At 43.3% G+C, this 17,594-nt stretch overlaps 1 protein-coding gene across 1 annotated transcript in view; it reads left to right on the top strand.

Moving 5' to 3' along the window:
- Positions 1–17,594, top strand: part of NFS1 (NFS1 cysteine desulfurase) — a 51,569-nt gene that overhangs the window by 4,039 nt on the left and 29,936 nt on the right. The window contains exons 3-6 of the mRNA XM_075012194.1: positions 7,878–7,994; positions 8,871–8,954; positions 9,789–9,941; positions 16,897–16,990. Coding sequence (XP_074868295.1) covers positions 7,878–7,994; positions 8,871–8,954; positions 9,789–9,941; positions 16,897–16,990 — 448 coding nt within the window. The remainder of the gene's footprint in view (positions 1–7,877; positions 7,995–8,870; positions 8,955–9,788; positions 9,942–16,896; positions 16,991–17,594) is intronic.

The raw sequence follows: 17,594 nt of genomic DNA, 5'->3' as shown, positions 1-17,594 counted from the left end.
TCAACAAGAAAAGGAAACCATCAAAGTTTTAAGCTTGCTTGCTGGAATGTGTGGACCATGCTGACAGGTCTGACTGAAGATCTTCAGGACATCAGCGACACCTTAAAGACCGCTGTCATCAATGAGGAACTGAAGAGGCTCCAAGTTGACATTGCTGCTCTGCAAGAGACACATCTCGCAGATTCGGGATCTCTAAAGGAAGAGGACTACACCTTTTTCTGGCAGGGTAAAGCCCGAGAAGAACCCAGGGAGCATGGTGTTGGCTTCGCCATCAGAAACACCCTTCTACAAATGGTGGAATTAGTCATGAGTGGATCAGAAAGACTCTTTCAGGTCATACTTCAAACTTGCGCCGGTCCTGTGCACCTGATCAGCGCTTATGTCCCAACCCTGTACTCCGCACTGGAAGTAAAAGACAAGTTTTATGACGTGCTTAGTGCTGCCATAGCGCAAATACCTGCTCGTGAACAACTGTACATTCTGGGTGACTTCAGTGCGAGAGTTGGAGCCGATCGCGACTCGTGGCCTTCCTGCTTAGGCCACTTTGGTGTGGGGAAAAATGAATGAAAATGGTCAGTGTCTTCTCGAACTTTGCATGTACCACAATCCATGCATCACAAACACATTTTTCCAAACCAAGCTACAGCACCGAGTGTCATGGAGACACCCACACTCAAAACACTGGCATCAACTAGACGTGGTCATTGCTAGATGTGATAACCTCAAAAACATCCTTCTGACACACAGCTATCATAGTGCTGACTGCGATACAGATCACTCGTTAGTTTGCTCCAAACGCAAGGTGATTCCCAAGAAGCTGCACTGCTCTAAACCGACTGGAAGGCCCCTCATCGATGCCAGAAAGACAGATAACTCACAGAGAGCTGAAAAGTTCAGAGCGACCCTGGAGGAGAATCTGCGCAGCAACCCTGGGGGTGCTGCTGTGACATGCGGATGGCAGCATCTGAGGGATACAATGTACAACACGGCCTTGTCGGTGTTTGGAAGAAGAGCTAGAAACACAAATGACTGGTTCGAAGCTAACGCCGATGAGATGATTCCAGCCATCGAAAAAAAGCACGCTGCGCTCCTGGAGTACAAACGTTCACCAAGCCAGAATACTCTGCAAGTGCTCAGAGCAGCCAGAAAAACAGTACAGCAGACGGCCAGGCGCTGTGCCAACAACTACTGGCTCGAGCTATGCAGCAGCATCCAGATGAGTGCTGACTTTGGTAACCTCAGGGGAATGTACGAGAGCATCAAGAAGGCATTAGGACCCACCCAGAACAAGATGACTTCACCAGATTTGGATTTCAGACGTGCCATCACTGACAAGGCCAAAGAGATGGAGCGCTGGGTCGAGCACTACTCCAAGCTGTACTCATGTGAGAACATTGTGGTCGACTCAGCCCTCGATGCCGTCGAACTCTTACCAGTAATGGACGAACTGGACCAGGAACCAACTGTGGATGAACTGAAGAAAGCCATCGACAACATTGCAGTAGGAAAGGCCCTGGGCCAGGGTGGTATATCACCAGAGGTAATCAAGTATGCCACGGACACTCTCCTGGAACCCCTGCATGAGCTACTGTGCCTGTGCTGGCAAGAGGGAGAGGTTCCACAGGAAATGCGTGACACTAACATCATAACCTTGTATAAGAACAAAGGAGACAGAAGCGACTGCAACAATTACCGTGGAATCTCCCTCCTAAGCATCACTGGTAAACTGTTCGCTTGCGTCATCCTTGGCAGACTCCAGAAGATTGCTGAGAGGGTGTATCCTGAATCACAGTGCGGATTCCGTGCAGAGAGATCTACTGTCAACATGGTCTTCTCTCTGAGACAGCTGCAGGAGAAATGCAGGGAGCAGAGGAAGCCACTCTATATTGCCTTCATCGACCTAACCAAGGCCTTCGACTTGGTCAGCAGGGATGGACTGTTCAAACTGCTCCACAAGATAGGATGTCTGCCACGATTACTCAAGATGATCCAGTCTTTCCATGAAGACATGAGAGGAACCGTCCAACACGGTGGCACATTATCGGATGCTTTCAGCATCAGGAGCTGCGTCAAACAGGGATGCGTCCTGGCTCCGACACTGTTCGGGATCTTCTTCGCACTCCTCCTTAAACACGCCTTTGGATCTTCAACAGAGGGCATCTTTTTGCACACAAGATCTGACGGGACATTGTTTAATCTTGCAAGGCTGAAGGCTAAATCTAAGATGCGGGAAGTCCTCATCAGAGAGATGCTGTTCGCAAATGACGCTGCTGTCATGTCACACACAGAAGACCAGTTTCAGAAGCTGCTGGATCAGTTCTCCAAAGCATGCAAGGACTTTGGGCTCTCCATCAGCCTAAAGAAGACAAATGTACTTGCTCAGGACGTTGCTGTTTCTCCATCAATCAGCATTGACAACTGTACGTTAGAGGTCGTCCATGAGTTCGTTTACCTCGGGTCCACCATCACTGACACCCTGTCTTTGGAGACTGAGCTAAATAGGAGGATCGGTAAAGCAGCCACAACTCTGTCCAGACTCAGCAAGAGAGTGTGGAATAACAACAAGCTGTACACTCTCACCAAAATGCAAGTCTACAGAGCCTGCATTCTCAGCACCCTCCTTTACGGCGGCGAGACTTGGACCCTGTACGCCCCCCAGGAAAAGAGGCTGAACGTCTTCCACTTGCGCTGCCTCAGGCGCATCCTTGGAATATTGTGGAAGGACAGAGTGTCCCACACTACCATCCTTGAGCAAGCTGGAATCCCAACTATGCACACACTCCTCAGGCAGCGTCAGCTCCGCTGGCTTGGCCACGTCCACAGGATGAATGATGGAAGGATCCCAAAAGACATCCTGTATGGCAAGCTAGCCTCTGGCAAAAGACCTCTCAGATGCCCCCAGCTGCACTTCAAAGATGTTTGAAAGAGAGACCTCAGGGAAGTAGACATCAAGCCAGGCAGCTGGGAGGAGCTGGCAGATGATCACAGCAAATGGAGGCAGGAACTATACAAGGGCCTTCAGAGGGGTGAGTTGAGGATCACACAGCTAGCAAAGGAGAAGCGAGCCCACAGCAAGGACCTGCCAGACACCCATTACATATGCAGCAGATGCAGCAAGGACTGTCACTCTCGTGTGGGTCTTCACTGTCACAGCCAACGCTGCAAATGAGGATGCCAAATGGAACTACGAAGGGCGCGATCCATAGTCTACATAGACCGAAGGATGCTACTACTACTACTACCTCCACTGAACCCACTCCAATTCATCCACATCCTTTCTACACTGGGGGCCCAGAACCGGACACAATACGCCATATGAGGCCTCGCCAGTGCTAAACAGAGGGGACTAATAACTTCTCCATCTCTGCTGCCAATGCTTCTCCTTAATTCACCCCAATATGCCATTAGCCTTCTTGTTTACAAGGGCACACTGTTGACTCCTGTGCAGCCTCTCATCCATTGTAATCCCAGGTCCTTTTCTGCAGCACTGCTATTTAGCCAGTCAGCACTCAGCCTGTAACAATGCTTGAGAGTTTGGTGTCCCAGGTGCAGGACTTCGCACTTCTCTTTGTTGAACCTCATCAGATTTCTTTTGGCCCAATCCTCCAATTTTTCTAGGTTACGCTGGACCCTATCTTTTCCCTCCAACTTATCTACCTCTCCCGCTAGGTTAGTGTCATCCTTGTATTTGCTGAGGGTGCAATCTGTCCCCTCATCCAGGTTATTAATAAAGATGTTGAACAATACTGGCCCTAGAACTGATCCTTGGGGCAATCCACTTGAAACTGACCACCAGCCAGATATTGAGCCATTGATCACTACCCATTGCCCTGACCATCTAGCAAGCTTTCTGTCCATCTTACAGTCCATTTATCCAATCTGTACTTCCTTAACTTCTGGGCAAGAATGCTGGGGGAGACTGTATCAAAAGCTTTGCAAAAGTCAAGGTGGATCAGATCCTTTGACTTCCCCATGTCCACAGAGCCAGGTACCTCATCATTGAAGCTAATCAGATTGGTCAGCCACGACTTGCCCTTTGTGAATTCATGTTTACTCTTGATCACTTTCCCCTTTTCCAGATGCTTCAAAATGGATTCCTTGAGGATCTCCACCATGATTTTTCCGGGCACTGAGATAAGACTGACTGGTCTATAGTTCTCTGGATTGTCCTTCTTTCCTTTTTTAAAGATGGGCACTGTGTTTGCTTTTTTCCAGTCATCTGGAACCTCTCCCGGTCTCCATGAGTTTTCAAAGATAATAGCCAAAAGCTCTGCAATGACATGTACCAATTGCCTCATTACCCTGGGATGCATTAAATCCGGACCCATGGATTTGTGTGCATTTAGCTTTTTTAAAAAATTCTTAACCTGTTCTTTTCCCCACTGAGGGCTGCCCCTCTCCTTCCCATACTGCATTGTCTACAGTCACAGTTTGGGAGCTGACCTTTTCTGTGAAGTCTGTGGCAAGGAAAAGCATGATTACTTCAACTTTTCCGACATCATCTGTCACCAGGTCACCTCCCTCACCCAGTAACAGCCACACACCTTCTCTGATAATCCTCTTATTGTTAACATGCCTGTAGAAACCCTTCTTTTTGTCATTCACATTCCTTGCTAGCTGCAATTTCAACTGTGCTTTCGCTTTCCTGATTACATCATGGCATTGTCCAGCCGTATATTTATAGTACTCCTTACTCATCTGTCCAAGTTTCCACTTTCTATATGCATCCTTTTTGAGTTTAAGCTGACCAAGGGTTTCCCTTGTAAGCCAAGCTGATTGCTTACCATATTTGCTTTTCTTACTGCGCATCAGGATGGTTAGTTCCTGTGCCTTCAATAAGACTTTTATTGAAAATACTGCCAGTTCTCCTGAACTCCTTTCCCTTTCATATTAATTTCCCAGGGGATACTACCCATCAGTTCTGTCAGGGACTCAGTGTGCTCTTTTGAAATCAAGGGTCTGTATTTTATTGCTTACCTCTCTTCCTTTTGTCAAAATTCTGAAGTCTACCATCTCATGATCACTGCTGCCCAGGTTGTCATCCACTTCTATTTCTCCTACTAGTTCTTCCCCGTTTATGAGCAGCAGGTCAAGTTATGTGCGACCCCTGGTTGGTTCCTTCAGCACTTGTACCAGGAAGTTATCCCCAACATTCTCCAAAAATTTCCTGGATTGTCTGTGTGCTGCTGTATTGGTTTCCCAACAAATGTCTGGGTGATTAAAGTCTCTCATGAGAACCAGGGCCTGTGATTTTGAAGCTTCTATTAGTTGTCTGAAGTAATCTTTGTCTATCTCATCTACCTGCTGTGGTGGTCTATATCAGACACCAACCACAACATCACCTCTGTTCCTTCTTCCTCTAGGCTTAACCAAAGACACTCAACTGACTTTTCTTCCTCCATATAGTGGAGCTCTGAGCAATCATACTGTGCTCTCTGATACATCACAACTCCTCCTTTTTCTCCCCGTCTGTCTGTCCTTCCTTCTCTTACTAAAAGTAACCATGGGAGAATCTTAACCTTACTGATGTGGAATGTAGACTTCAATAAAGGAATCAGTGTGTTCATGAGCAGTTCTGGGAAGAGCTATATTCTTTTCACTGCAGCACTCTTGAAAGAAGATCTGTTCTTCTTTGATTGCTCCCGATGTGTCATTTCTTCCTGTACTGACTTCATCTGTTAGTTTTCTTCTGTTACCATATCAAACTCAAACTTCTTGTTATACATATATCATAGAGCGGGAAGGGACCTTGAGTGGTCATGGAGTCCAGTCCTCTGCTCTCTTGGCAGGGCCAAGCACCCTCCCTGACAGATGTTTTTTAATTTATGTACCTCAGACCCCTAAATGGCCTCAAGGATTGAGCTCACAGTCCTGGTTTACAAAGCCAGTGCTCAAACCACTGAGCTATCCCTCTCATTATGTACATAATCTCAGTCTCAACTGCATCTTGGCTTTCTCCTGTACCCACTATTTCTCACTGCATTCTTCCCAAAGAACATAGAAAACATGGAGGGATTGAGAAGAGACTGTCTAATTTGTGCTTAAAAGAATGTCTGTCTTTTTTTTCCTTTTAAACTCAGTTTAAGGCACTCACTATCGTCGTTGTGGTCGCTGTAGGGACAAGCATCACTATTTGGGACTACACCAAAATAATGTTAATGGTGGTCTGCAACTAGAATTCTGACCTTGCGCACTTGAACCTCCATAATCTGGATGTCCCTAATTCAGGAACACTTGTGGTTTGAACCCTGGCAAGGGAAGGAAGAATTGCTTCTGTACGCGGCCACTCTACCCTCTTCCTAGCTAGGGGAACGGCAGTGCAGTGAATCACTTCTCTGTAGGCTTCTCCCCCACTGCACCTATAGTGCTGGTGGGGTGGGTGGGACTGATGATGGTGTCTGGGAGTAGAAGCAATCAAGGAGCTATGCGTGTCATTGGAAGCAGGGTGCCATTTGATGCAACTATATCCCCCTTACACATGCCCCCTCCCAATCTCCAGATTGCTCCTGCATCTTCCTTCCCTCCCTCCCAGACTCCCGCACCTCCAACCCCAGAACACTTCTGAACCCTATGTCTCTGTTGGACCCCGTATGTGTTGCTGTCTGTTACATTTGAAATAAAAATTCAGTACTTTACAAAATGTTTTTATTTTCATCTTCCAAACAAAAAGTATACATGAACACTCATGGTTTATACACATCACATCTCATGGAGCTGGAAGGGACCTCAGGAGGTCATTGAATCCAGTCCACTGCCCTCTTGGCAGGATCAAGCTTTTTTTTTTTGGGCCCCAGATCCCTAAATCGTCCCCTCCAGGATTGAGCTTGCAATGCTGGGGTTAGTAAGCCAATGCTCAAAGCACTGAGTTATCCCTCCCCATTAATATCATAATCTGGTATAGCCTCAAAGAGGTAGACATGTTAGTCTGTATCTTCACAAAACAAAAAAGCAGTCCTGTAGCACTTTAAAGACTAAGAAAATATTTTAGTGTATCGTCATGTCATTTGAATAGATTCTAAAGCAATGAAGAGTTGTCTTAAATAAAATGTAAAATTTTTCAAAATTCTTTTTTGCATCATTTCCTGTGTCAGTTATGGGTCTTGTTTCTTCTGCTTAGTCAGTCCTTGCTCTTTTGAGAGTGATTTCCGATCTAGTTCAAGGTTTAATTTGTAAGTGTGTGTCACATTGTTGCTTTAAGTTTTTAGCAAATGTTTGCTAGTTGCCAGGTAGGTTAATATAGAGCATATGCAAAATGTTTGTGCATTCAGAGTAGTTTGGAATAAGCTGGCTGTTGCCCTGGGAATAAAATAGAGCATATGTCACAGGCAGGGAATCATTTTGGTCGGGGGCCACTGACCCAGTGAAAATTCATTTGGGGCTATGAATTAGTGAGAAGTGCAAAAAACCTAGCAACAATAAAGCCCGCTGTCCTGGCCCTGGAGAAACAAAACAAATAAGTTCCCCAAAAAGAAACAAATCTCATTGGCCTGGCCTCCAAGGAAAAATAAAAAGACATGCATACTAGCGGTGCCACGGCTCCCTTGAGCTCCAACCCTGCAGAGCTGGATCCAGTCTTATTGAGGCTTTAGGCTTCCCTTCCTCCTGCAGTAGTGTGAGCAAGCACTAATGCTGCAGTCCCACAGGGCATGCCAAGGCAGGGAGACTTGCAATGTGCTGGAGCGCTAGCACCAGCTCACCCTTCTGCAGGGTCAAAGAGAGCCCTGACCCTCATTGTGGGTCAGGTTAAGGTAAACTGGAGGCCAGATCCAGATTGTGACCTGTACGTTCCCAACCCCCCGTGTATGTATTGCAGGGGCAAGACGGAGGAAAAACAAACTGTTTTCTTTGCTTTTAAAAAAGTGTTTCTTGTCTTCTAGGACCCCAGAGTTTTGGACAGCATGCTCCCTTATCTGATACACTACTATGGCAACCCACATTCCAGGACTCATGCTTATGGCTGGGAGAGTGAGTCTGCTATGGAACGAGCCAGACAGGTGAGGCTTTTCAGCCCCATCCCAGAACCTATAGACATGTTCCTGCTCACAAGCTAGTTCCTTTAAAAAGTGAAAATACTCACCCCAGCCCCTTGTCATTCTGGCTTAGTTACTAACAGGTGAAATTTGGCAACTTGGTCTCGAACAACTTAAGTGTTTATTATGTTATGTCTAGTTTGACAAACTCAAAACACATTTTATATTAAAGAAATTTAAAGAGGTAACTGACATGAAGGTGAGGGGAGGCTTTCCAAAACTCTTCTGGGGTTTGAAAGTCAATGGGACTTGTCATTTAAGTCCTTGTGGCACCCCTCTGTAAATCTCCCCATCAGGCATGTAGTTGCTGTTGCAGTAACAATACAGTCTTCATGTTTTAATACAAGCTAGTTTAGCCTTGTTGAGTTTTAACTAAGTTAAAGTTCAGGTGTATTTTGGTTGCATACAGGATATATTGCATAGTGAATATACTGAACATTTCTTGCAGATTTGATTTTCCTGTCCCTTCTGAAGGGTTTATGTTTACAACAAGTAATAGTATTGAATGAGAATGACCTATGCAAATCCTTCTCCACATTAAAAGAGGAAGTATATAAAGAGTATAATGTCATTTCTAAAGACACTCGTTATAACCTTGTCCAACTTAGGCTAATGTTGGAATAGAGGAAATGTTTTGGGAGGTGCAGTACATGTTCTTTAATAACAGAGAGAAAGCCGTGTTAGTCTATGTACTATCAAAACAAAAAAAGCAGTCCAGTAGCACTTTAAAGACTGACAAGTTACTTGACTGCTTTTTTGTTTTGATACATATTCTTTGTCTGTGATGAGCCAAAGTCGACGTCCTAAAATATGAACTTACATGTTTTTCTTTTTAAACAGCAAGTTGCATCATTAATAGGAGCAGATCCTAGAGAGATTATTTTTACCAGTGGGGCTACAGAATCAAATAATTTAGCAATTAAGGTAAATGCCTGGTTTATAATGCATCTGATATACAGTAAATTACTTTCACATCTCTAATGGTTTGGGGTTAAAGTCATGTTGTCAAACTGTCAGTAATCCCTCTGTGATTCTAAGCTGTTAATAAATTAAGAAATCTGAACTGCATTAAAATTAGCCCACAATTAGTTGGGGGCACTAATTAACCTAGCTGTTTCAGCAAATTTCTTTGGGTCTGAAATTTTCCTTCTTTGATTTAGTATGAAGTTGACTCCCTCCATATGAGGATTAAAAATGCATTTGTCCCAGATAGTCCAGATGTTTTGTGCTTCATGAACTGAAATCTTGATCACAAAGAGTATCGGAAATCTTATCAGTCTTTTCCCAAGTTTTTGATCCTTTAACCCATAGGTGAATAGCTTAAAAGTTTTTTATTCTATATTCTCTCCCTCCAAAGAAGCAGAAAATTATAAATCCTCTCAATGAATACTTCTGGAATTCAGAGCTATATATTTTGGAAGCACTTTTATATAAGCTGCCTAGTTTAGTACAATTATTATTTGTAGATTGTAACTGAGTAAATAATTGGGAAAGGATACTGAGTATCTTAGGAGGCCTGGAATGTTGGGTTATTTTTTCATATCCTCTTCAGATTGAATGTTGATTTGCATATAAAAACCCGTAAGTAAGGTTTACAGGAGTTATTGTGGCTGATTCTCATCATGAGAGGCTTGCTCTACCAAGAAACCCTGAGAGAAGCTTCTTTTTGCTTCGTGACGTGATCCTTTGAATGTATATAAATGACAACTTTTAAGGAATTTCATGGCAGTTTTATTTTTCACTTAATGCGAATGCCAGGGTGTTGCAAGATTCTATAAGTCCAGAAAGAAGCATATAATTACAACTCAGACAGAGCACAAGTGTGTGCTGGACTCTTGCCGTTACCTGGAGGCTGAAGGTTTTCGTGTCACATACTTGCCTGTTAAAAGAAATGGGCTGATAGATTTAAAGGTAAGTTGCTTGTTGCCAAAATATTGGCGAACGTGTAAAAATCCTCCACATAGCGCTATAAGTGTTCCCTGTAAGCTGTGTTCCTGTATGGCTGCTCAGGACAGATTCAGCTGATTAGCAGAGCTCCCACAGCTAGGTTTTTTGCTTCTGGTGGTGGTACATTCATGTATACCTGATTGCACATAAAAATTATCCTTCACAAGGATGGAAAAGATTAGCAGGACTTGGAGGCCTCAGCCTCACTTTGGCCGAGGAATTGATTTTACCAAAAATAATGTTGTTGTTGATCTTTTCATAATTATTAAAAGATGAATGGAAATCATGCCAGCTAAGTTTTTAAGAGGAGTGTGCTGCTTTGGGGAGGCAGTTGTTTCTTTACCTTTCTGGTTTATTTCTTTAGTCACGTACTCCAGGAGTAAGAAAATGAACGACATTAAAAGACAGAGAACAGAGTGCCATTGTGGTGAAATATCGATCCCATAACAGTTAAGGCTACACCAGGATTTTCTTTTTTAATAGGGAAGGAAACAGTCTATAAATCTTTGTTTTGAGTTAAAGCATGAATTTGAGATGCTATTGTAGTTTCTGAACTGCTTGAAATTTTTAGGGAATTTTGAAGGGTAAAAGTTGAATGTACAAGGTTAGCTATAACTCTGAAAAAAGAACCATTTGATCAAAATATTTCCAGTGTTTAGTATTTGCTTTGAATTTCTTTAATGCACGTGAGAGCTGTGATGGGGTTCAGGGGTCCCCAAGCTCTGCACCCTATCCGCAGGCAGGAGTGACTCACTCAGCAGGAGAACAGCAGGTTTATTAGCTGACACGACACAGCATCGTACAGAGGAGTCAATACAGCAGGCAGAGACAGTCCAATCCATGTTGGGGAGAGGAAGCCCCGAGGGGCCCCCCGAGCCAGGGCCTTGCCCCTTTCTCTCTCTCTCTCCCCTAGCCCAGATTCACCCTTTCCAACTCCCAGTTCCAGTTCAAACCACTCAGGCTCCACGTCCTCCTCTGTCTGCAGTCCCCAGGTGTCACCTGGTTGCCTAGATTACCCTCAGCAGGAGCCCCACACATGTATCCCCCACTACATGACAAGAGCTTTCTGGAGTTCAATGCTTGTAGTTCTTTGAGTAGTTGTGAAAAAAGTTGCAATTATAGCACATTTTGTAGGAATGTTTATTAAGGGTTAAAATAGTAATGTTGGAGAGTTGATAGATTAATTCCATTGGCACAATGTTACTGATAAGTTATGGTGGCTGGCAGGAGCTGTTTTAACACAATGACAGAGGTTTTAGGATAAAGCAAGTTGCCGGGATGTTTGTTGTGGTACTAAAGAAATTGTTTGTTCTAGATCCAGAGCCCATAGGCATGCAGGAAATCACAGGCAAATAATACAGTTCAAAGAGCATCTCTCTTTTTTAGTAGTTAAGTTACAGTATATACAATTCCAAGTAAAGCTATGTAGGAGGAGCCAACTATAACTACAAAACTACCTGCATTCTGTAGGCAGTGTTCAGTTGCCCTCTCAGTCTGTCAGCTCTCACATGGCTTGGTTGTCCATGCGGAGAGATTCCTGCTGTAGTCTCCCAGAAGAAGCTCAATTTGCTGCCTTTGAGCACCCTTCCTTATACTGTGAATCTATCTGTAGCTACCTTGTGTAGTGCGTGTTCCTGACAGCATCGTCTGTCTCTTTCTCTCTTACTGATCTATTTCTGCTGGAGATATAGGGGACCCTAAATTCTATAGGCGATGTGGGTACCACCTTTACCTTGTGAATAGGGCACATGCTGTGAGCACATTTTGTTACAGCATTTTTGTGATCTAAACTTAACTTTTCCAATTATACTTTTGCAGTGTTACTAGTTGGCATCTCTTGTCTCAGAATTTTAGGGCATGTCGTTATTTTCAGGTCACCAACTTTGGCCAAGTCTTTTAGCTAAGGTTTAAAATAGCTAAGCTAAAGTCTAGCATGCCCCAGTGTACAGGCTTCTTTGGTTTTTCAGCTTTCCTGATTTATTACCTGGGTCCTCCAAATATTACTCAGTCTTGTACATCTATAGTCCGATATATCACTTCTGATGAACATATTATGAGTTTATAGATCATAACATATTTATTAACCATAACATCACACTATATGAATATGATGTAAAATCATTAGCTACAATATGAACTGTTTATTCTGACTTTCAGTATCAATTAATCTAAGCTTTCATCCTTTCCAGCCTCAGGCTGCAATGCTTGGGCTTGGGTGAATGGATACCCATTATTACTTGGGGTGTATTCTGCTACACAGGGCTGTCAGCATTACCTCTGGGCCAAAAGAGCAGACTTCAGCTCCCTCAGAGAACTGATGGGCAGGATCCCTTGTGAAATGGATATGAAGGGGAAAGGAGTCCAGGAGGAATGGCAGTATTTTAGAGAAATCTTATTGAAAGCACAGGCACAAACCATCCTGATGCGCAGTAAGAAAAGCAACATGGTAGGCAACCAGCTTGGCTTAACAGGGAAAACCTTGACAAGGTTAACCTCAAAAAAGATGTGACTAAGAAGTGGAAACTTGGACAGATGTTTAAGGAGGAGTATAAATATATGGCTGGAGAATGTTGGGGAGTAATTAGGAAAGCAAAAGCACAACTGGAAGTGCAGCTAGCAAGGAATGTGAAGGGTAACCAGATGGATTTCTACAGGCATTGTAAAAATAGGATAGTGATCAGGGAAGGTGTAGGCTCATTACTGGATGAGAGAGGTAACCTACTGACAGGTGATGTAGGTAAAGCTGAACTACTCAATGCTTTTTTTTTTTGCCTCAGTCTTTGCGGACATCATCAGTTCCCAAACTACGGCACTAGGCAGTGCAGTATGGGAAGGAAGGGGGACAGCCCTTGGTGGTGAAAGAGCAAGTTAAGAGCTACTTAGAAAAGCTAGATGTACACAGATCCATGGGTCCAGATTTAATGCATCCAAGGGTACTGAGGGAATTGGCACATGTCATTGCAGAGCCTTTGGCCATTATCTTTGAAAACACTTAGAGATCAGGAGAGATCCCAGATGACTGGAAAAAGGTAAACCTAGTGCCCACCTTTAAATAAAGAAAGGAGGACAATCCAGGGAACAATAGACTGGTCAGTCTTATCTCAGTCGCTGGAAAAATCATGGTGGGGATCCTCAAAGAATCCATTTTGAAGCACTTGGAAGAGGGGAAAGAGATCAAGAGTAGTCAGCATGGATTCACGAAGGGCAAGTCCTGCCTGACCAATCTGATTAGCTTCTGTGATGAGGTAACAGGCTCTGTGGACATGGGGAAGTCAGTGGAAGTGATATACTTTGACTTTAGCAAAGCTTTTGATACAGTCTCCCACAGCATCCTTGCCCATAAGTTAAGGAAGTCTGGGTTGGATAAATGGACTGTAAGATGGATAGAAATCCTTGTGGAGGTAATTTAGAGATTGGATCAAATAGATGTCAGGGATGGTGATTGGTCCTGCCAAGACGGCAGGGGACTGGACTAGATGACCTTCCCAAGTCCTTCCAGTTCCAGGAGATGTGTATCTCCAATTATTTCTAAAAGAAGTGCAGAGCCCTCCACTTGGGACAGAAGAATCCCAAGCATTGTTACAGGCTGGGTGCTGACTGGCTAACTAGCAGTGCAGCAGAAAAGGACCTGGGATTACAGTGGATGAGAGATTGGATATGAGTCAACAGTGTGCTAAGGAGGCTAAAGGTATATTGAGGTGCATTAGGAGAAGCATTTCCAGCAGATCTAGAGAACTTATTATTTCTCTCTGCTTCTCACTGGGGAGGCAACATCTGGAGTATTGTGTCCAGTTCTGGGCCCCGCAGTATAGAAAGGATGTGGGTGCATGATTAAGGGGCTGGAGCACATGACTTATGAGGAAAGGTGGAGGGATTTGGGCTTATTTAGTTTGCAGAAGAGAAGAGTGAGGGGCAGTTTGATAGCTGCCTTCAGCTTCCTGAAAGGGGGCTTTAAAGCGGATGGAGAGAGACTGCTCACAGTGGTGGCATATGGCAGAACAAGGAGCAATGGTCTGAAGTTACAGAGGGAGAGGTGTAGGTTAGATATTAGGAAAAACTGTGTTATGGAGAGAGGTGGTGGAATCTTCATCCCTGGAGTTTAGGTCCTGGCTGGGATGATTTAGGTGGGGTTGATCCTGCTTTAGGCAGGGGGCTGGACTAGATGACCTCCTGAGGTACCTTCCAGCACTAGAATTCTATGCTTCTGTAAAATCCCCAGCTCCTCAGTGATACCCTTCATGTTCTTTTGCATGTAATGCATAATTGTTAATCATGCTCTCAGATAATTCTGCTGACAGTAATCTTTTCCCACCACCATCTCATTCTTTGCATACTGCAATAAATTTTGAATTCAGAGGACTTAGTTTGTTCAGATGTTGCATATTTTTATTGAAATTAATAAAACTTGCTAGAAATAAGTTCACATTACAGTAACTGACAAGTATAGCAAAGTCTCCGATGGGCCGTCATGTTAGTCTGTTTTAGCAAAAGAAACGAGGAATCCTGTGGCACCTTAAAACTGAAAAAAAAAAAAAAACCATTTGGGCATAAGCTTTGGTGGGCTGGAACCCACTTCATTATGCATCTGAGAAAGTGGGTTCAGCCCACCAAAGCTGATGCCCAAAATTAAGTGTAGTAAAGATTTTGTGGCTGTGACCTAGTCACGTATTGTTGTTCATATGTAATATTGTAGAGAAATTTAACAGTTACGGTGCTTTTATTTATGTATGACTAGTATTACTGCCAAAATAGTTTGTGAAAATGTTTTCATTTTTAACAGATAGACATGCTAGTTGGCTCAGGCAGAACAAAACTGATCGCCATCTTTGGAACACCTGTCAATGAATTTACTCAGTACAGGTGGCACCTCCCTTCTCCAGCAGCCTCGGGACCTGACTTGTCCCAAATGCGAGAATTTGCCAGGTCACGGGAGGATGCACTGCCTTTGCCCCCACTACCTACCCAGCCTGCTGCCTGCCACTGTCTGCTTGTCTTTCTGCCCATGCTGCCCCCCTACTCCCCTTACCTCCAGTCCCAGTAGCTTTCTTAATTCCTCCCCTAACCAAGCTGTCACTGGGCTGCTGGCCCTGGCCCAGTGGGCACCAGCCCCAGGGACATGAATTCTGCCAGGCTCCGCTGTGCAGGAATACAGGCCTCCCCCATCACTGGGTTCACACCCAGTAGGGCTTCCAACTGCCAGTCCTTCAGCTTCCCACCTTGGGGCTCTCTGGTCCAGTAACATCAATGGTCCTGATGGACTAGAGACTGCTGGTTTTGGGAGGTGCGACCTGTATTTATTCTAACTTCCATAATATTAATTTGTAGTGCCAAAAATTGGAACTTTTTATTAACTTAATATAATTTGCTAGCAAAACTGAATTTAGTGTTGGATCTTTACAGTGGGAAAGGGATTCATTACATCCATCCAATTGAGACTTGATCAGTTTTGTCTTTATTGTAGTACAATTTCAGACAGAATGATTGTCAATACTTACTGTATTTGGATATACATGAATAGTTAAATGGGCCCAGAAGTCCTTCCTCCCTCTGTGTTGGTCATCAAAACCCCAAATCCCCAGTCTCTTCGTCTGGTCCTTCAGTCTAGTTCAGGGGTCAGCAACCAAAATATCAAGAAGAGTCATTTTTTTCCAATTGGATAAAAAACGAAGTAATTCAGGAACCACAATGCTTGTGAATACAAGATGGTCCTTAATAAATAATGTCAAACCATACTTTTTGTAACCCCTACTTTAAGAACAGCTCACACTTAATGATTTGTAATGTGATGCATGTTTACTGCAGGATTTCGACACACGGTTTACGTATTCTATTTCCTCACACTTTGTTAGTGTTCATACCATTGTCTTCCTGACTTCTGCTCCCAAACCCTCTCTCTCTCTGGAGGATGGTAGGGGAGTTATTCAGTGTTTCAAGATCACATGTCATTTGCTATTTAGATACAAATTATTCATTGTTGGGCTTTTAGACATTCATTGTTTATTAAAAATAATCAGGAGGGTGATTTTTTTTTAAACTTTGCAATTATAGCATTGGGGGCCACAAAGAGGTCCTTAAAGAGCTGCAGGTTGCAGACTCCTGGTGTGTAGTTCATTGGTTTCTGACATGGCATTTCTCCAACTGTGGGTCCATTTTTACATGTATTATGATACATTTTCTCATTATCCCTTACAGAATTTTCCTCTGATCAACATACAACACAGCCATTGAATTGTGCGTAACTCCCCCCCTCAATACATGATTTATGTGCAAGCAGTAATCATGTCTGTACTTTTCTGGCTGAACTTGTAGGCTTGGGATCATGCTGCCCGAGATCCCAAAAAAGAAGTTATGTTTATCAGTGCATGTTTGTACATTTTACTGAAGTGCCTTGCCAACAATATAATTTTAAACAAATTTGAAAAATCATGTAAATTATAATTATATATATTGATTTATGAACAAAAAATACCTTCATGCCAGACAAAACCTTGGCCTGCATATTTATTACCTTATCTAATACTTTCTCAATGTCCATTATTATAATTTGTTAAAATAGCTAACTAATTTTATTTTGTTATTAGCAGTTCTGCATTTCAATGCTAGATCAGTATGTATGATTCACAGTATAGTAATCTCCTACCTTAATCTGTTAAAAGAGGAATTTTGGAAAGCAAACTGTGGTGGTTCAATTTGATGTCAGAATTCTTATCTTCTGTAAACATACCTGTTTTGAAATTTTGTAGTTTTGGCTAGCCACATCTTATCAGTATTTTACTTATTTTTTTAGATTCTCTGTTTTTTAGGCCTTGGGTTTTAGTCTGTTTTAACAGCACCACAACACTAAGCAGTAGGCAGCTCTTCCATGTACTTCTAGTTTATGTTGGGCAGTACATCTGTGTCTTTTCAATGTTTCCTCAAGGAGCTGGAGGATGCGATCCAACCAGACACAAGCTTGGTATCCATAATGACTGTGAACAATGAAATAGGAGTAAAGCAGCCAATTAGTGACATTGGTAAGTTATGCAAAATGTTCAGGAGACCAAATAACCAAATATAGCCAATTTTATTGCTAAAGCTAGACAGTACAGGAGGAAAGAGAGAGTTACTACATTATTGATCATTCTGGGACGCTGCTTCTCGCAGCATGACATATGACCTTATGTAGAAGATATACCGTGGAAGGTAGTTGTTTTTATGGTATACTTGTTTACCAGTTAAAAACCACTCTGTCACCAAGGCTAAAAATCACCAATCTGCTTTGACCTTCTTTTTCTGATATCACAATGTATCCCTTACCTCTTGATTTTGAACACAGGATTCCAAACCAGTAGGGCCCCAAGGTACTCCCTGCCTTGCACCAGGGTAGAACATGGGTGTATTTGGATTTTGATAGGGTTTATATTCACTTGTGCCAGACATTCATAGAATACTAGGACTGGAAGGGACCTCGAGAGTCCATCGAGTCCAGCCCCCTGCCCCAATGGCAGGACCAAGTACCGTCTAAACTATCCTTGATAGACATCTATCTAACCTGTTCTTAAATATCTCCAGCGATGGAGATTCCACAATGTCCCTTGGCAATTTATTCCACTGTTTGACCACCCTGACAGTTAGAAA

The sequence above is a fragment of the Carettochelys insculpta genome, chromosome 17 (assembly GCF_033958435.1).
Source record: "Carettochelys insculpta isolate YL-2023 chromosome 17, ASM3395843v1, whole genome shotgun sequence".
NCBI lineage: Eukaryota > Metazoa > Chordata > Testudines > Carettochelyidae > Carettochelys > Carettochelys insculpta.
The sequence above is the reverse complement of the archived record's forward strand: the minus strand, read 5'-3'. Positions and strand labels throughout refer to the sequence as shown.